Source organism: Panulirus ornatus, chromosome 5 (assembly GCF_036320965.1).
Source record: "Panulirus ornatus isolate Po-2019 chromosome 5, ASM3632096v1, whole genome shotgun sequence".
NCBI lineage: Eukaryota > Metazoa > Arthropoda > Malacostraca > Decapoda > Palinuridae > Panulirus > Panulirus ornatus.
The window spans coordinates 42,093,472-42,114,437 of record NC_092228.1 but is presented as its reverse complement, the minus strand read 5'-3'; the positions used below and the strand labels follow the sequence as shown (position 1 = coordinate 42,114,437).

Sequence of the window (20,966 nt, the reverse complement as noted above, 5' to 3'; positions counted from 1 at the left end):
CTCAAATAGATTTGAGCGAGCTAAGTGCAAGTCATATGCTACTAACAACAAGAGTAATTAGTCAGGAGTCAGTCACATTTGCAAACATGCACTTATCCCTATATCTGTTTAGCCAGATTTTTACCTCACAAAGCCTAGCTGAGTTGACAACCATATGTAATTTTGTTCAGAGACTTTTTTGTTGGAAACTAAATGAAGGAAAATTATTTATAAAGGAAATTATGTTGGCACATCAAACAAATAACATATTATTCAAGAAGGCACCTCTTGATTCTTTTCTGATTGTTCAGCTTGTGGATTCATGTCTCTTGATTGCTCTGGTTCTTTAGGAAAGTGTACAGGAAAATCATTTAGTAAGAATTTTTGAGAAAAGTGGAATCTCCTTTTTTTCATCTTTCCTGATTGTCTTACAGCCTTTTTACTTCTAAGAGTCAGTTCTGCAAGCATATAGGAGCTGGGATGAATTTCTTCTTTCTTTCTATCATATTTCCTCTACTTTTCATCTGCAGTTGCCATTATTGATCCTACCATTTTGCCAAAAGGCAGGGTTAGTGTAGAGCATTTACCACAGGAAAATATAGAGTTAAGAAGAAAAAGTTGGGTGAGTTATCTACTGTCAGGTGTGACAAGGAGAGATTGTATGTTTGTGGACAGAATGCCAGCAGTCCACATGTGAGTGAGGCAGAAAGAACAGTAACCTGGGTCAGAGGAGTGCAACTTGACAACCACAGAAGTGCTGGCTTACTACACAGCTGCATTAACCCTCCCAATACTGAGGCAGGTAGTATCGGTAATATACCAATTTTATAATGACACAATCAAGGAGCATAAAACTTTTGTGGCCTAGAATCCTCCTGAGGAAAGAGAAGAGGGTCTAACGTTATGGGGCCAAAATATAGAGCCAGAATTTTTTGTTTATCCTGTGAGTTTTAACGTATTAATTAATGACAATGAATTTTTTCATTGGCAGGTATTAAATTATGTATATACATTTTTTTGCTGCCTGAACAATGCAGAAACATTAACTATCCTGTGCAGTATTTATTGTCTTGGTTACTGGCTGGCTGAATTGAAAAAGATTTGGGCAAAAGATGTGGAAACATTTCTTTGAGTAACCAGTAGTTACTTCCTGACTTGCTAATGTGCCATTTATTGTGCTACCTTGTTTGAATGCCCCAAATCATATATGGCACACTTGCAATTAAGCTGGAGATGAGTCCTGTTCCTTATATGGCACATCAACAGTCAGTGGAATAAATTACATGAATATCATTTGCAAGAGGGCTTGCTTTTTTCTATATTAACACTTCAAAAAGTCATTATGGACTTAAGACTGCATTAAACCATCATTTTGATGAAATAAAGAATTATAGATTGTGGTTTTGAGCCATCACACAGAAAAAAAGAAATGTGAGTTGTTATCTGCATTAGTCAGTCTGTAGATTGCCAGACCTATTCAGCATGTCACTCTTAAGATTGCAAGAAAGGTGGTTCAATTTTGTGTCACAGCCTCCTCGTATTAACACATCTGAGAGACTTGACATTTTTCAGACATTAGCTTGTGATGCACTTAGCAGAAGAAAATTTACTTTGGGCTAATTTTACGTTTCCCTGTTTTCTCATCACATGTCACAAAAGTTTTGTGTGTTTACAGATCTCATGTATATTTGGCTTGTATTTTGATAGTATAAGGATTATTATTGGTAAATATTTCCAAAAGGAATTGGGTTATGTGCATCCTTTTTAAATGGTTGTGTTAAATACCACATGCATTTAGCTGGTTTTCTAGATCATTAGTCTCTAGATGTATAAGCAGTCTAATGCTTTTCCTGTCCATTCTTTTGCTATAATGTCCTCAGAGCAATTGCTACAAAGACAGAGTCATCCTTTTGAGTTTCTTGTTGTAGAATGGACTTGGGAATCTTAACACAAATGTTGTTCTTTTAACAAGAGATATTTAGTATGGTTATGTTTTATTATGCTTAACCATAATAGCAATTTTAGACTACTCGTATTAGAACGTTATGGAATAGACAGGCCGGTCTAGTTACTAGTCTTGCATGTTGTCTAGATCAATGAATGTATCAAGAATGTTTTTGTTCTGACATCTGAAATCTTTTGTTTAATCCCAATGACCATGATGAATTACTTCTTTTCCATATCAGAAGTACATGTAAAGGACCAGAGAACTATTGGATGGTGTTCTACAAACTGAACTTTATTGTCTTGGTTTGTAAGCCCATGAGCTCCTAATCTAAACATTGCTTTTGTAAAGTTTCTGCCTTATCTTCAGTTCCGGCAGATCAAGAATTAGCTTGTAGGGATTTCAGAAAGTTTAGTATTTTGTGTAAATGATGCTGGTAGAATCATTTTAACATATGATCATGTGATATTTCATACAATTTTTAGTTCCCATTTTTGCATTATAAATTCCTTTACTCAAAGGCTGCTTCTCAGTAGTTTTTACAAGATAGCTGCTTGATACAAACACGTCATTACAGCTGTGTATCAAGTACAGAAAATCAGATTTAGATATGAGATACTATTTTGTGTACTTAGACGCAGGACAGGAACTTAAACAATAAGATGTTGTCCCACTCCATTTTTGTTTGAAGGTGTTTTTATTGACGTTTCATGCATAGTTGTCAACATAAGTTTGCGTAATGAAGCAGAACCTAGACTGAAGATGGGTAGATGGGTAGGGGAGTCAAGGTTGTTGCTTGTTTGCAGTGTAAACCTGACTTTTGATGAGCTACTTTTAGTATATTTGCAGTAGGTTTTTTCGAGTTGAAGCTTGGCTAACTTGACTTTGTTCACTTCGAAAGCTGTGGCCACCCTACTTATGTAGTTCAAATTCCAAATGTTAATCCACTACTTGATATAGAAAAATAGGTCATAGCAAGTTTCTGCATCTCCCTGTGTTTAAATACAGAAATAAATAATCTTTATTCAAAACTCATTTCCTAAAGTAACTGACAGGATGCAATAAATGGTTGACACTGCTGTGCAGTCAGAGTTATGATGTTGGTTTACACTTGTTATTCTATATCTTCCAAATAATTTTCATATGATGTACGGCATCCTATGGTATACAGTATCATGACAGCCAACATGATCTTGTGGCACCACCAGCCTAGAACTTTCTCATAGCATTAAGACTTAATTGAATAACTCTTCCCCTCTTCTTGTTCAATTATTTTTGAATAATAAGGATTTTGTAAATATATGTTTTTATTAACATAATGAATACAGATTTGATAGCTGCTTCAAAATTTTTATCAGACATTTGAAATGTGTAAGTGGCATTGGCACAGTCCTGCCATGAGCCACACTATGTGTTAAGGTTTTAACGTAGCTAATACTGTTATCATTATGGTGGCAAATGTATTTAATCAATAATCCGGGGTTCGTTCTAGCCACCACCCCTCAGAGGTCCCCGTACGGTTCGCCCACCCGCTCTCCGGTGCACACCCCCACGCACACCCCCCAGTACCCAGGTGCGCACAAAACCCCCCTCTGGTGTGTACATTCTCCCACCACTAAACTCACCAGTTCATGCACAACTGTCTTCATATCAGATTATATGCTTTTGATTTTACCTTCTGTGCATTGAATTTTTATAAAGATTTATTAAAGTTTATGAATTTATTTTGTTATTTACTGTACTATGAAGACCTGGATTGTTTGAAATGAAGGGTTTAGGGTTGGGGTGTGGCACAATGCCCTGTGGAGTAGTTGCCATGTCCGCAAATGAAATTAATCACTTAAACAATAAAAACAAATGTGAATTCCCATGCATTAATATCAATATCAGTGAGTGTTGCTACCCGCACTTTACAGAGTATTTGTGTGAGCTTATGAACTCCAAAAAAAGCACTGATCACCAGCCTCACCCTGTTGTTGCAAGTACACACACAGTAGTGTCATAAGCACCTTTCCTCAGAATCTTTGCGTGAATCATCATCTGTAGTATTTTTCCACTACGTAGCTTCTGTTAATCCTTTCTGTTTGTATTATGGATGGTAGTGACTAATGGTAGTCGTATTGCACTGAAACTGTTGTGATGTACCTTTCCCATAGATGGGTTAGTAGTTAGGTGTAACCACCATTTCTTAGGATTTGTTTATTGCCTTTAGCTTGTTGCATGATTTTGTTTTATTTGCCATCAAGTTGAGTAATATCTTTGATGTTATTACATATCTTTATTGAAAAGCCATGATTTGGGTTTTTTTTGTGGCTTATCCCATGCATTAAAGTGCTTTTGTGATACATGTACATTTTGCATGTCGTCTGGTAGATATCTTATTTGCTTGAAATGACTGATGATGCATCAGCTATCTTGTACATGTATTTCAGCATGCAATCAAACTGAACGTATATCCACATTTCTTCAGTAAGGAAAATAGTTGCAGTAAAAACTTTTAGGTTTTTTCGGTGAACTTTTTCACAAAGTAAGAGTTTGTGTTTTAACAAAACACAAGCCTTTGACTATGTGTTATTTTATTGTATTTTTTCAAAAAGTTGACAGATGTTGATAACTTATGTTTTTCCATATCTGAGAATCTTTGCTTTGCTTAATGTCATTACTTTAACAGTTCCATACATAGAATGCTCATCATGGTATATATTGAAATTATGCTGAATATTTCTTTTACTTTGTTATCGAATGTTTACTCTCTCTCTCTCTCTCTCTCTCTCTCTCTCTCTCTCTCTCTCTCTCTCTCTCTCTCTCTCTCTCTCTCGTCCTTACGTTGGAGGCTCCAGTCATGAACAGAAGTCTGCATCAAAGCTAGGCCTTTACTGAGATATAGAGAGGTTAATAAAAGGGGAAAAGAAGAGACAAGGGAAAGTATTTATGAATTTTAGAGGAAGTAAAATGCCCATCTTTTAAAATGTGCCGGGTCCTGGTTGGTGGGAAAGACGCAAGGGTAGAGAGTTCCAGAGCTTAAGGTAATGTGTCAGGTCATGGTTGTTGGGAAAGACATGTGAGGGTGGAGAGTTCTAAAGTTTTGAGGTGTAGGAATAAAAACAGTAATCAGAATGGCCCATCCTTGATTTGCCGACTGTCACACAGTAACTAGGTGACTCAGCAGCTTGCTGAGTATTGCATGGTCCACCTACTGGTGTGGCCACACAAGCATTCAGCTCTTGGGAGCAAAAACCAAAGTAATACCTATGGAAGGGGGAAAGTACACCAACATTGCCATGTAGGGCAAGCTGTCAAGTTTTGAAGTTAACTTACGAGATTTTATAAGTTCAACCACTTTTGACTCAATCAAGAAAGGATGCAGAGCTAGAACCACCCCAGATGTGAGAGCAGTTCTCCATACATGAATGGATCCATCCTTAGTATAAACACAGCAATTGCTTGAAAGAAAAGAAATTTCAACATCTAAACAAGAGTTGCAGTTTCTTTGAGGCAGACTTAGCTATTACAAAATGTGGGGTTTCCAAGATAGGGTGGATGTTAATACCGAGTATGTTCATTGAGTCAAGTTGGAGTTACTGAACTCTGAAAAGAGAGGGGAAAGTTGTGAGGACTTTTGATAGAGAGATGGGTAAAATCTGGGTCTTAGAGGCATTAAACTGATCCAGATTTCATCAACCCCTCCGAGATATCCTGTCCAAATCTAAGTTTATTTAGAAAGTTGTGGTAGATGATATGCAGATTGAGTGAGAGAAGACGGATCAGAATTGAAGGATGTGGAGGAATGCAATTTTAAGTCTTCAGTGTGCGAGTCCCTTTTTTTTTTATATATATAAAAGGGAGAAAAAGTGTAGGAGACAGGACAGAACTTAGAGGAAAACACTACTGTTGATGAAGAAAGGGGTAGAGGCTGATCCATCAACAACCTAGAGATAGATTGGCCAGAGAGGAAGCTAGATACGAGGGAACAAGTTCAGGGAGGGAAGCCAAAAGAGGGGAGCCTCGAGATAAGACCCCAATGCCACGCCCAGTCAAAAGCTTTGGATATGTCTGGGGCAACTGCTTAGGATTCCATGAAATCTTTTCAGGATGATGACCAGACTTTCAGTCTAGATACCCATTAGGCATACAGTATTCTTATTCCCCATTATGTACTGCCTTACACTGGAAGAAACTAAAAGTACACTGAAAATGGAATTTATTTTCACTTTTCTGTACAAGATTGTTGGTATTGTTTTCATGACAGTAGCAAGCTGTTTTAATATTTTGGTAGTTTGTGATCATGTAGAGCTTTTTACAGCATTTCAATTAAAGTGGATGGACTCGTAGTAATGTTGCCAGGTGGCTGTGTAGCATTTGTTGTAATACTTGTTATGCACTGTATAATAGTAATTAAAGTGCTTATGTGTATTTTTTCGTGTTACTCCTTTTAGTTGCCCATGATGTATGTATTATAACTGTAATGTATATATGACTTCTTTTTGATTGATCGATGTGATCATGCTTTGGTGTTTGATTAGTTATATAGGGTTTGCTATTACCTGGATGCATTTTGTATTTTGATAACTTTTTTATGGTTGTTTCTTGTTATCATCTGACTGTGTGTATGTAACTCAAAATTTTTATTTGTAATACTAACATCTTTGAATTACCTTTATAGTTAATACAGTTTTCTTACAGGACTTAACAAAGTTAAATAAGATATGAAATGTGGTTAAGTATTTGTATATGTAGTTACACACAAGACAATGAAAATTGGTAGGTTTACTTATGTGCATGTATATTTACTTAATAGTACTCTCTCAGTCATCTCATAGTTGTCTAAGTGCTCTAAATCCTAATGTCTGTGTCAGTTAAAGCTTCATTTTTCATAGATGAGGTGTTAGCATTATTGGTCTATACTTTATTAAACTTCTTGGGTGTTTTAGAATAAAAAACAATAATATTTTACTCATTTCAGTCTAGCTATATTATCTCTTCAAAAAAAAGAATTATAAAGAATTCTTCAGTAGTGTCCCCAGTTCTAGAGTAATAACTTGGGACTAGAAGCATGACATGTATGTTTTTGTTTGTATAATTTTTTATATTTGTAAGAAATGTTAGAAAAGAAGTAATGGTCATCAAGTGAACTTAATGGAGTATTTAGTTGTAATACAAATCTTTTGTCTGATTGATATGATTAATGAGCATTTAACTGTTATATTTTTAGTACTCCATTATTGATCTTGATCCCATAAGATGATATGTAGCATATATACCTTACAGAGAATATTTCTTGGGGATTCATGTTGATGTGCATTGGAAACAAGATGGAATTTATTACTCTTCTTGCCAGCCATTGTAGTCAAGAATAAAAGTGATACCTGCCTTGCTAACGCATGCTGTTAGCTTGTCGCTAGTCGACATGATGCAGGCTTGATTCTGCTCCTCTAGGTTGAGGCTTTATCCCCTAGAAGGCAAGGGTTTTCGAACTCTTCTGTATGACCCTTGGTGTGGTTGACTTTCCACCCCCTCACTCCCTCTCCTTACACCTGTAGGTTGATTTTGATGCAATGGCTTACTCACCACATGAGTTTTGGTCAAACCTGCAGATAGTGTCACAGAACCACAACAGATTCTGAAAAAAAGTGGTGTGTGAAATGGACCTTATACTTAATCTCAGTCCTGTAATTATTTGAAAGACAGTCTTCTCATGAAGTAAAGACTGCTAAATGACTTAACTTTTCCATATGTATGCTTCTCCCACTTCAGTAATAGGGTAGTGAAATTCTGCCCTGATTTCAGTGAAACAAAAGAGACCAGTACAAAATTTTTGTTTAGTGTAAGTATAGTGAGAGTGTCCCAACTTTAGGTATAATAAAAAGAACAGCTGCTGTTTCATTCAAAATGCGTCAAGCTATATTTCCAATGTTTTTTGTCTGGGCAGGGTCCACGAAAGGTGGCTTTTGGTTTTTGAGGTATTAGTTCACTTTTTAACATTACACGTAAGTTAAAGCAGCTCAGAGTTACAGTCCCTTATATTTTATACACACATATTAAAGCTCACATGGGGAGGTACTTTGCAGTCAAGCCCAGGTGGGTTGTTAACCTTCCAGCTGCCGTGGCTATTATAGGAAACGTAATTTGACTTGTGAGAGATTTACAGATTTTTGACTTACAACTATAAAGCTTTGTAATACATTGATAACTCCATTAATCTTCTATTTCATTTTAAGCAGAAACATTTCATTTTCTCAAGTTCTTTAGTAAATTATGCAAAATATTTCTAAAGACAATTTTTGTGCATGTTGTGATGTTCAAAGCTATAATTGTGAGTATGAGTAACATTTTTAAGAATTTTATTGTCTACTGAAGTATTGCTTCTGCTTGAAAGGTACTAAGCCTAAAGAAACATCATAAGCAAGTAATTGTTGCAAATGCTAGATCTAACTGGGTATCCATATCTTTTACACATATGTTTATATATTTCTAATCTGTAATCCATCTCCCACTATCCAGCAGGGTTGCCCATACATCCATGTATATGCAAAACTTCAGATACTTAGGAAGCTTAGATACTTCTTTATCAAGCACATTCTCCATTCTGTTCTTTCTCACCTCCTCTTCCTATTCCTCCTCTTAGTTTCATTCAGTTATATACACTCTCATACCCATCCTTCAGTGTTCCCAGACTCTGCAGGTAATAACACCGTGAATGAGAAGTCGCCTTTGTTGATGATGTATCATCATCATCGGCAGTGGTAGCTCTTTTACTGGAATTTTTCTTTGACTTTGCTTATGCTTAAGATTACAGAATGAATTTATATATTGGAAGGCTAAATTTCACAATAAGGGAATATTGAACGTCAAATGAGCCAATACTCTCTTGTTTCTGCACTGAATTGACTTAATGATTAATGACTGTCTTGCACAGTTGCTAAATTGTTCTAGTAGTACAATAGCTCTAGTATGATGAGGATAAAACTTTTGAAAAATGAAAAGATTGTCTCAAGCCACAAAAGAGTGGGAGGGAGGAAGGAGGTGATAGGAGGATGAAGGCAACATTGTGTTGTAGTTGTGTGCAGTGTATATGTGTTTGGATGTTCATTATCTGTTTTTCTGCTTCACTAAATTTACAGCCTGGAGGTTTCAGCCTTAAGCTTCTGGTACAATTAAGTGACTGTTTTATACTGTTACTTTAATGTTTTAGCTATACAGTAGATGAAGTAAAGTATTGATAAAACACTTCATAGAATGAAAAAGGAAATTCATATTAAGTGGCAAAAGAGAGATTGGAGGTGGTGGGACGAGGGAGCCAAGTGTGGTAGGCAGTGAGATATGTCTTTATGTGTGTGTGTAGTTGTATGTTGTATGTTTTGCTGGCAGTTTGATTTGGTATGCAGGGGGCTTTTAGGGATGGGTATATGGTAAGATGAAATTTTGAGAAATTTGTATTATGTTCCAGTAGTGCATTTGCTGATTATTTTATATTTGCTCAGGCAAGGATTACAAGTTTTTTAGCATTATAACTATGGTGTCAATATCAAGATGACTGGGGAAAGAGTGTTAAGTACTAGTAATAGCAGAGGTGCTAAGAAAAACAACTTATCATTTACTTCAGATGTAAAATTGGAAATGTTGGTAAGGTTTAAAGAGAGTGATAGACTTACCTAAATTTTGAAAGCATTAAGAGTTGCTACATTTACAGTGGGAACAGTATGTGATACGAGAGACAAAATGGAAGCCACCTATGCTATGAAAACGACTCACCATTGATGTAAGGTATTAGAAAACATGGAAAGACTTAGTGAGTCAAACACTGTGATCATTCTGATGTTGAAGTTATATTTCATATGGGTGATTGTTTATAGCATTACCCTGATAGAGTGGGATAAGCAATTGTGTATAAAGAAAATAATGTTTTTTTTCAAATTTTTTCAAGATATAATTATAATGCTTTCGCATTTATATTCAGTCCTTAAACTGCGACATGAATCATTTGTCAGGACACAGATAATTGTGATATACATTTTCTTGCCACTGTTTTAAATTGCTCACTAAGTGTAGCAAACTTAAACCACAACACTGCCATGGCAAAACAGTGGTAAATAAAGAATTCATTTTTTCAGCTTTGGTACTTCTGCATTTTAAGATTGTTTGGTTTGCATGGCAAAACAAAGGTGGATAATGGATTTATATTTTGTCAAAAGGCAGGGCTAGTGCGTAGCACTTACTGCAGGAAAATCTATTGTTACAAGAAATGAGTTGTGTGAGTTAAGTGTTGTCAAGTGTTATGGGAGACAAGGAGATACTTTATATGTGTGTGCAGAATTCCAGCAGTCTATTTGTGGGTGAGGCTGAAAGGAAAGACAGCCACCTAGGTCAGAGGAGTGCAACTTGACAGCCACTTACGTGCTGGCTCACTACGCAACCATCACTAACCCTGTCAATACCCATGCAGGTAGTACTGTTGATATACCTACAAGCTTGATGGCTGACTATCAGCCACTTCATTGCTTTAGAAGATGCATGGGGAGGTGGACAAGGTTTTTTGAGGATATTGCACCATTCTCCCAGCTACAGATAACTCGTATGCAAACTGGAACCCCCAGCTAATTCGCATAGATACTTTGTATATAACTCCACACACCAATGAGCCTGGTGTTCCCCCCTCATTAAGTAAAGATGCTGTTTATCAGGCTACCTATTACTATGATCAAAGTTTTGGAAGTATGGGTTGAATGGCTGATGTGGAGGAACATGAAGTACTTATTAATTATCAAAATATGATATGCTTTTACGATTCTTTTTTCTAGTGTACATTTTGTGCATGTGGAAGCCAGGTTTCCCAGAAGCCATGGCTTAAGCATTAAACATATCCATGGCCTCGTTCTAATGGAAAGGACCAGCTAGATTCATCAACAATTAGTGGATAAATGAATTCTCCTCTGAATGGTTGCACAACTTTAAGATATATCACAGCATCCACTGCCAGAAAATGAGGCCAGGAATTTTTTTAGCCCTTGATCCATGGTTTCTGGAAAAACCTGACATCATATATGCAAAAAGCACAAAAAAATCATGTGCTGTCATTGGATTGAACCAGGGCATGTGAAGCATCTGGTAAACCATGGAAAGTTCTGTGGGGCCTGGATGTGGAAAGAGAGCTGTGGTTTCGGTGCATCATACATGACAGCTAGAGACTGAGTGTGAATGAATGTGTCCTTTGTTGTCTTTTCCTAGCGCTACCTCACGCACATGTGGGGAGGAGGGGGTTGTTATTTCATGTGTGGCATGGGTGGCGACGGGAATGAATATGGGTAGACAGTATGAATGTGTATATATGTATATGTCTGTGTGTGTGTGTGTGTATATATATATGTATATATTGAGATGTATAGGTATGTATATGTGCGTGTGTGGACGTGTATGTATATACATGTGTATGTGGGTGGGTTGGGCCATTCTTTTGTCTGTTTCCTTGTGCTTCCTCGCTAACGCGGGAGACAGCGACAAAGTATAATAACAAAAAAATATGTAATTAAAGATATGCATGCAAAAGTATAAAAACTGAAAAAATTATTCCCTGATCTTCCTTTGTTTTGACAAGGTGGAGTGCTGGTGTTTATGAATGTATTTTTGAATGCTACGCTTGGCATGCAATGCCAAAACATATCATGTTCTTCTTGAATTAAAGATATGCATGTGGTAATGCCAAAAGTGAAAAAGTATTCTTTATCTAGCTCTGTTTTGCCATGGTAGAGTGTTGAGGTTTATGAATGGTACACTTGGTATGCAATTTAAAGCCTTGGCGAGAAAATATTGTATATTGCAGTTGACTCTACTGAAAATGATTTATGTCACAGTTTCAGGGTTAAACATAGATATGAAATAACTCAATTTTTTTTCATGCAAAATTTTTTTTCATGCAAATTAGATATCTTTATTGATATGTGCCACGAGAAACACTCATATTCACTAAGCTGTTGGTATAACAGGGAAAAGAAAAATGCAGTAGTTAGCAGTGTTTATGTCACTATTTGTCACCTTGCATCATTGGTATAAACAATTACTTCGAAACAAATCTTATGTTTTTGTAATCAGGGATAAGTACTTTGTTCAATAACAGAATCTACACACACACACACACACATTTTCTCTTCACATTTTTCAAACATTTGCCAGAGAGAGAGAGAGAGAGATTTTGTAGAGCAGAAATGGGTATGTTTGAAGGAATAATAGTTCCAACAATGCTATATGGTTGCGAGGCATGGGCTATCGATAGGATTGTACAGAGAAGGTTGGATGTGTTGGAAATGGTAATGTTTGAGAACAATATGTGGTGTGAGGTGGTTTGATCGTGTACTTAATGAAAGGGTAAGAGAGATGTGTGAAAAGAAAAAGTGTGGTTGAGAGAACAGAAGAGGGTGTGTTAAAATGGTTTGGACATATGGAGAGAATGAGTAAGGAAAGATTGACAGAGGATATATATGTCAGAGACGGAGGAAACGAGAAGCAGGAGACCAAATTGGAGGTGAAAGGATGGAGTGGAAAAGATTTTGAGCAGTCGGGGCCTGAACATACAAGTGGGTGAGAGGCGTGCAAGGAATAGAGTGAATTGAGACAGTGTGGTATACCGGGGTTGATATGCTGTCAATTGACTGAACCAGGCATGTGAAACGTCTGGGGTAAACCATGGAAATGTCTGTAGGGCCTGGATGTGGATAGGGAGCAGTGGTTTCGATGCATTATACATGACAGCTAGAGACTGAGTGTGAACAACTGTAGCCTTTTTTGTCTTTTCCTGGTGCTACCTCACTAGGGGAGATGCTATTTCTTGTGTGACGGGGTGGCGACAGGGATGGATGAATGCAACAAGTATGAATATGTACTTGTGTATATATGTATATGTCTGTGTACATTTATGTATGTATATGTTGAAAATTTATATGTATATATATGTGCCTGTGTGGGCATTTATGTGTAAACATGTGTATATGGGTGGGTTGGGCCATTCCTCATCTATTTCCTTGCACAACCTCGCTGACGTGAGAGACGGCGATAAAGTATAATGAATAAATATAGAAATTACATTAAACATACCTGGGGATAGGGGAGAAAGAATACTGCCCACATATTTCCCATATGTCATAGAAGGCAACTGAAAGGGATAGGAGTGGGGGTACTGGAAATCCTCCCCTCCAGTTTTATTTTCCCAAAAAAAAGGAACAAGTGAGTGGGCTGAGTGAGGATTTTCCTTCTAAGGCTCAGTCATTTGTTCTTGATGCTACCTCAGTAAAGAGGGACATAGGGAATATTAATAAAAAAAATGCAAATGTAATCTGGGATGACAAAAATATATATATCTGAAGGTACTGTAGTGCCAGAAATATTATATAGATGCAAGGTATGGGCTATAGATAAGGCCCTGCAGAGGAGAGTGGATGTGTTGGAAATGAAATATTTGAGGACAGTATGTGGTAAGAGGTGGATTGATTGAGTAAATAATGAAAGGGTATGAGAAAGATGTGGGTAGTATAAAAAGAGTATGTTGAGAGCGCTGAAGAGGGTGTGCTGAAATGTTTTGGACATATGGAGAAAATGAGTGAGGAAAGGTCAACAGAGAGGATATATGTTTCTGAAGTGGAAAGAACAAGGAGATTGGGGAGACCAAATTGGAGATGGAAGAATGGAATGAAAAAATATTGAGGGACTGAGTCTTGAATACGTAGGAGGGTGAAAGGCATGCAAGGGATAAAGTGAATGGGAACGATGTGGTATATTGGGGTTGATATGCTGTTGGTGGGCTGAACCAGGGCATCTGAAGTATCTGGGGTAGACCTTGAAAAGATCTGTATGGCTGGATGTGGATAGGGAGCTGTGGTTTCAGTGTATTACTCATGACAGGTAGGGAATGGATGGGAGCGGATGTGGCCTTTTTTGTCTGTTCTTAGCAATACTTCACTAACACGGAAAACGGCAATCAATTATGTAAAATAAAAGTATATATGTCTGTGTGTGTGTGTGGTATGTCTTTATACATATACTGCATATCAGGAAATCTTTTAGCCTGAGTGTATGTGCTTCTGTATGTCAGTATGCATACAGATGTGTGGAACACCATAATGTATTATAGTATTGTATATCTAAACAAGCGCTCATATGGATACCAATTTATATTTTCTTTTTTCAAACAGACAAGCATTTGGCAAATGTAGAATACTGAAGTAGTCCATACATGGTTTATGTTCTTTAAGAGTTGTTCTTAGTAGCATAAGAACACTGCTTTTTCAGCTGGAAGGTTAACGCTATACATGATTAGAAATGTCTTACAGTATTTTACACTGACTTAGAGGGTGGGTGAAATATTATGTCTTTTAATGTAGGAATAGAGTAATAATGGAAGGTATAATTTCATGTATCATTACTGGTCTAAATGAGTTGAGCTATTAGACATTACTGACAGCATATGAAATTGGGAGTTCATGGTGTTGCATATAGATGAATACTCGAGTGTTTAGGTTTAGTACGCCAATACACGTATTAATATTTTTAAGTAATAGTCTCCACATTCTTTGTATGGCCTTCAAGATTAACATTTCAAATACAGTACCTGAACTTTGTATTACTCTTACAAAGACATGCCCCCAAATTATCTTCCACACATGAAAGTATTGAGTATTCTCTACCTATACTTTCTTGTCCTTTAAATATAAGTCCATAGTGGTTTAATCATCCAAGTATTTTTAAGATTTTGATCTAGTGACATAAAATCTTTTTTTTTTACAAAATTTCACCATTTTGAATGTGTACACTGCTGGGTTGTGGTCTTACTGATGTGTGTGGGTTTCTGGTGCGTGCGAGCAGGCTCGTCCCCCCTGCCTTCCCCCATGAACCCGAGCCAGCCCAGCTGGGATCCTCTCTTCCCCTCGGGAGGCCCCCCGCGCTCTGCTAATGGTAAACATTGCTCACCGTGCACCCTACTACCATAGCCTCTTTTGTTTGTCTGTCACACACACACACATACATACAAATATTCTTATACAGTACTAATGAATATTTATATCTGCAAACATTCACGTACAGGTGATTTACACGCACACACACAAATTGCTGTATATATATATATATATATAACATTTTGCATTAGTATTATTGTACATACTGAAGGACTCCTGTAATGTGGCTCCTTCATCTTCAAGGCTGCATTACACATGGGATTTGGATAAGTTAGTTCCCTCTGGGGTGGTAAGGCCCCATAAATTGGAACAATGTGGTATACCAGGGTCGTCATGCTGTCAGTGGACTGAACCAGGGCATGTGAAGCGTCTGGGGTAAACCATGGAAGGGTCTGTGGGACCTGGATGTAGATAGGGAGCAGTAGTTTCGGTGCATTTCACTTGACAGCTAGGAACTGAGTGTGAACGAATGTGGCATATTTTGTCTGTTTTTCTGGTGCTACCTCGCTGAAGCTGGGGGTGGTGATGCTATCTCCTGTGTGGCGAGGTAATGACAGGAATGGATGAAGGCAGGCAAGTATGAATATGTACATGTGTATATATGTATATGTGCATGTATGGGTGTTTATGTGTGTGTGTATATGAGTGGATGGGTCATTCTTCATCTGTTTCCTGGCGCTGCCTCACGGATGCGGGAAACAGTGATTAAGTATAAAGAATATGTATATATATATATATATATATATATATATATATATATATATATATATATATATATATATATATATATATACAGGATGGAACCATGAGAGCTGGAGTGAATCATTTGATAAGAAAGGGAGCTAAAGTCTTGGGTGCATAAAGGAGCATGTGGATGGATAGGTCATTTTCTGTTAGGGCAAAGATGGTTATGTTTAAAACTATAGTAGTTCTGTCAGTGTTGTAAGGACGCGGTTCTTGAGCCCTAAGTACAAAGAAATGAAAGTGATGTACCTCGTGACAGTACGGTGTAAGGCAATTTGATCCATTGCGGAATGACAGTGTAAGAGATAGGTGTGACAGTAAGTGCAGTCTGATTGATAAAACTGACCAGGACGTGCAGAAATGTTTTGAATATATGGAGAGAATGAGTGAAGAAAGACTAACGTAGAGGATGTACATGTCAGAAGTGGAGGAAATAAGGGGAAGGGGGAGACTGAGGAGGAAATGGAAGGATATAGTTAGAGTCTTTGAGTTGTTATGTTTTGAACATCCAGAGGGATGAGAGGCATCCATGGGATATAGTGAATGGCAGTGATATGGTATATCTGGGGCGACTTGATAGCATGGGTTGAACCAGGGCATATGAAGCGGTGGGGTAAGCCATCAAATGGCGTGTGGGGCTTAGCCGTAAATGGTTGGCTGTGGTTTTGATGCATAATACATGACAGCTTTAGAGTGGATGTGATCAGATGGGGACATTGTTCTTCTGTTCTTTGTGCTGCCTTGTAGAGAAGGGAAACTTTAAGCAAGTATGAAAAAGAAATGCACAAGTGTTGCCAGACTATGCATGCAAGTGATAGCGCTGTGAGCAAGAGGCCACATTCATTAAGGTTGTACAAACATGAGCAGACAAAAAGAATGTCCATCATTGAGGACCTTTATGCTCCAAGTGAGCCCACCTTGTCCTTCCCTGTGTGAACTGCAGCAGGAGCCCCATAAAAGATGTCCTGTGGTTCTGTATGATAATTACATTGATGATACATATATTTTTTTTTTTCTTGAAACATCTACAGCTTGATTTCTTTCACTTTTCTCAACATCAAAGAATAGCACTAGCACCTAATTTCACACAACATTAGCATTATTTTAATTTTAACCATTAATATAGATACTTTAAAGTGAATTACGGAAGCTTTTGAAATTGTCAAGACAGACAAGCTAGTGGTTATGCTACGTGTCATCCACTGTATGCTTCTCTCTGGGCAGAGCCTCTCATTTGGCAAATGGAGATGTGTCTGAAAACTCAGAAAGTTAACTTAATCTTTGCTAAAACAGCTGAGAAAGTGAATGAACTTTTGAAATCCACTGATCTTGTTTTTAGAAAAGATGGATGCAATGGGAGTTTTCTCAGAATGCGCAGTAATCCTTACTTTATCATCTTCATGCCAAAAGGGGCTGCTGTGCACATTGCATGGGGACTCATTCAAGACAGTACAGTGTGTTTGTGCGGCTGTCTTGTCCTATGGTTTTACAACATGCTGTCCACTAATGTATACTGTAGTGTAGCATTTGTAATGTGTAGCACCTATACTGACTTTTGTTCGTGCCCCTTAAAATGCACTAAAATCAGGTTTGATCCTGAAGCACTCCTTAGCTAAGTAGTTATCAGTACTCTTCACCTCTGTCTTAAGTGTAGCTTATTAAGTTGCCAGTGATTTGAAGGTGGGTTGTATCAGTAACTGTGTATTACTCTTTTGTGTGTTTGTGTTTTAAGAACTTGAATTTATTACTTACTAGTATTCATGTCCTATTTCACTAGACAGTCCTTGTTTTTCTGCCTAAATATAGTTGGAGTGTAAGTGCTTATGTATGTTTCTCTGCCTGTATATTTTCATGTAGTGTATTTTGAGTGAAAGAACGAGAGAAAATGCCTCACCATCCATATACTTCATAGAGAAAACATTATTCCATTATACATCGGAGAGTACTGACATCATTCCATGTACTGACGAGAGAAGAAAATAATGTTCTATAATACATGGAATAATGGCACCTTCTAAATGGTGAATCAAGCAGATACCATTTCTCACTTTTTTTTTTTTTTTTTTGAGCACCATCACAAATTTCCAGAACATGCTACTTTTGCTCTCCTTTTCACTGCAGTTAATATCAGAGTTATTGATGAGTTCTAATTATTTATGGTAAAAATAATGCTAATACATTAATGAAATTTTTTTGTCCTAGATAGATATCAAATGAAGTGTTTTGCAGACATATGAATTATTATTTCAGTTTTTTGTACATTTTCAGTAGCACATGTATAACCATATAAATTCAGACATTTTAATTGTATGGAAAAGGCGCAAATTAATCTGTCCTTAGACATCTCATGAGTGCTCTTTAAATGACTCCGGTCTAGCCATACCTCAGACTCATCCTAGTTGGACTTTGTTGAAACTTTACTCAGTAGTTATCTTTGTATATCATGTTGTTATGTCTGAACAAAACTAAGGAAAAGCATGAGAAATGTAAGATATTCCTATGATGGAGAAAGTACATAGGTTGATGGGAGACTGTATCAATATCTTCAGAGTTTGGTGGTTGAAAAGATTAGCTTGTACAGCAGTGGCTCAAACTGTATTGTTGTACACCATAAACTGTGACCAGTTAACTGATATCTGGTGTAGAAATATACTGCATAATAAATTCAGAAAAAATATTAGCTATTTTGAGAATGAATTTATAGGTTGGTGTTAAGTTGTAATGCTGTTGAATAGATGACAGCTTTTCAGGAGAGCATTATGAAATGAAAATGTGTTCAAAAGGACTATGTTGTGGCTCTCCGAGATGTAATGAATAACCTCTGTTCATGTGTAGGTGTTTTTTGTGAGCCATAATTTTTGTCACGTGGTTTTGGTAAGAAATTGTTTGGAAACTAGATATTTTTCATAATCCAACATTGCCACCTACACTTGGCTGGGAAGTCTTGGCTTGTATTCCAGATGAATATGCAGTATCTGCCTACATTAATGGTTGGAAGGCATCTTAAGAATAGTTGTTATAACTGCTTGTATGGCAGAATATTTAGGAGAGGATCTATTGTATCATCTGTGGAGATTCCAGTATAACAGTGGTTGGTTGTAAAGTTGGTAATTTCTCTGTGATTATGACATAAGAAAGCATAACACTGCCTAACCGTGATTTTCAGAAAGATTAACATCAAAATAGGCTATTTTTCTTAACATTTCCTAATGACTAATTGAACTTACGACAAATCTTTTTATTAACTAAAATTAACCTTATAACTCCTTCACAGGTAAAGAGTGGGCTACTAATATTTTCTTACTGTATAATGATATTGCCATAGTCTTTTCTAACTAATGATTTTATGAGAATATCTTATGTTATATATTTTCATAAAGCCTCTGCTCTTTGAGTTGATCTAATTTTCCACAGTTTTTAGGATGCAGCACAGTGCTAAAAACCTAACTTTTCTTTTATTTCCATTGTATATACAGTACAATAAAGTCTTTCTGAGACATTTTAATGTATATATTTGTTTTTCAAAACTAAGATAAAAGATATCTCACCAGCCTCAGTGTCCATTTACATTAGAGTATTGTTATATTTTTCTTTACTATATATTATATAGAGAAATTAGTGAAAATGTGGAGATAAAATAAATTTCATTAAAAGAGAACTATAAAAGTGCCAGCCATCAGGAAGACAACAGGTTAGAAGCATGAATATAGACTTGTGTAGGATGTTCACCTTATTGAATAGTTCTCATAAATGATTGGTGAATGAAGTCCTGATCATGAACTCTTGAAGAAAAATTGGACAATGGTCATGAAATAATCTGCTTGTGTATAACTTTAATTTTTTTTACATAAAGATCTGGAAATACTTCATAGATGTAAGATGCTTTTGATACCATCATGAAATACAACACAAAAGTTTTGCCTTTTGACTAATTGTCCAAAATTTTGGAGGGCATGATCATTAGTTTAAAGTCAAATAATTCATCATTATCCTCCCTGCTCTGCAGCATCGCCATTGCCATCACCCATGAAAAGTCCGGCACGCTCTCCTATGATGCAGACACCCTCTGCCCAGGCCCTTTATGACTTTGAGCCTGAGAATCCTGGAGAACTCGGCTTCAATGTAAGTATGTAGAGAACCAAGAGATGTAGTTGCTTAACAGTACTGTAATTTTATCATCTGGCTTTGAATCCCTTGATCTTGACTCGGATGCCAAGTTTGTGCTCCATGTCAGGAAAATCAAGGCCTGTTTGCAGATGGAGCTGAATTTTCTGGAGTTTCTCAATCAAGACTTCATTGATACTTAATGTATGGCCATAAGACAGTGTAAGCTTTTGGAGGACACATGATTCATTCATTACAGTAGATGTGTTAGTAAGATCTTTTGTTTAAACTATACATGGTTCACGTACCAGTGGCTCAAGGTGTGCTTTGGCTTTTATCATGCAGTACTTGGGATTCAATATTTATAACTTATTTTATGCACAAAATTTCAGGGAGTAGCCCAAAAGTTTCATTTAGTGAGGGAAAATGAAAGATTGTTAATCTGTTAAAATAGTTCTCATTTCAGCTCTTGAGATTCATATTATCAGTTAATACTCGAAATCTGAAGAATACAGTGAATGTTTTATCAGAATATGAAGGATACAAATAAATAGATTGTTCACAACCTTCTGGGAGATTTCAGAAGGAAAAATCTTCAAGTCATTGCATCTGAATCAGGGCATGTGATATGTCCAGGGTAAACCATGGGAAGGTCTGTGGGGCCTGGATGTGGTTAGCGAGCTGTGGATTTGGTGCATGACACATGATAGCTTGTGTATGAATGTGAGTGGATGTGTCCTTTTCATCTGTTTCTTTGGACTACCTTACTGACTCAGAGGGGAGTAATTGGGTGTGGGGGACAGCAACAAAGCAAAATAATAATAATATATATATATATATAGGTAGTATGTTTGAGGAAAGGAACCTGGATGTTTTGGCTCTGAATGAAACGAAGCTCAAGGGTAAAGGGGAAGAATGGTTTGGGAATGTCTTGGGAGTAAAGTCAGGGGTTAGTGAGAGGACAAGAGCAAGGGAAGGAGTAACACTACTCCTGAATCAGGAGTTGTGGGAGTATGTGATAGAGTGTAAGAAAGTAAATTCTAGATTGATATGGGTAAAACTGAAAGTGGATAGAGAGAGATGGGTGATTAATGGTGCATATGCACCTGGGCATGAGAAGAAAGAACATGAGAGGCAAGTGTTTTGGGAGCAGCTGAATGAGTGTGTTAGTGGTTTTGATGCATGAGACCGGGTTATAGTGATGGGTGATTTGAATGCAAAGGTGAGTAATGTGGCAGTTGAGGGAATAATTA

At 37.0% G+C, this 20,966-nt stretch overlaps 1 protein-coding gene across 10 annotated transcripts in view; it reads left to right on the top strand.

Moving 5' to 3' along the window:
- The window catches only part of EndoA (SH3 domain containing GRB2 like, endophilin-A), a 269,917-nt gene that overhangs the window by 231,981 nt on the left and 16,970 nt on the right, over window positions 1-20,966 (top strand). For 5 of the 10 annotated variants that reach the window (XM_071662135.1, XM_071662131.1, XM_071662132.1 and 2 more), the window contains 3 exons: window positions 3,417-3,497; window positions 14,774-14,863; window positions 19,616-19,731. In XM_071662135.1, coding sequence (XP_071518236.1) covers window positions 3,417-3,497; window positions 14,774-14,863; window positions 19,616-19,731 — 287 coding nt within the window. The remainder of the gene's footprint in view (window positions 1-3,416; window positions 3,498-14,773; window positions 14,864-19,615; window positions 19,732-20,966) is intronic. The other 5 variants (XM_071662138.1, XM_071662137.1, XM_071662140.1 and 2 more) reach the window with 3 other exon arrangements.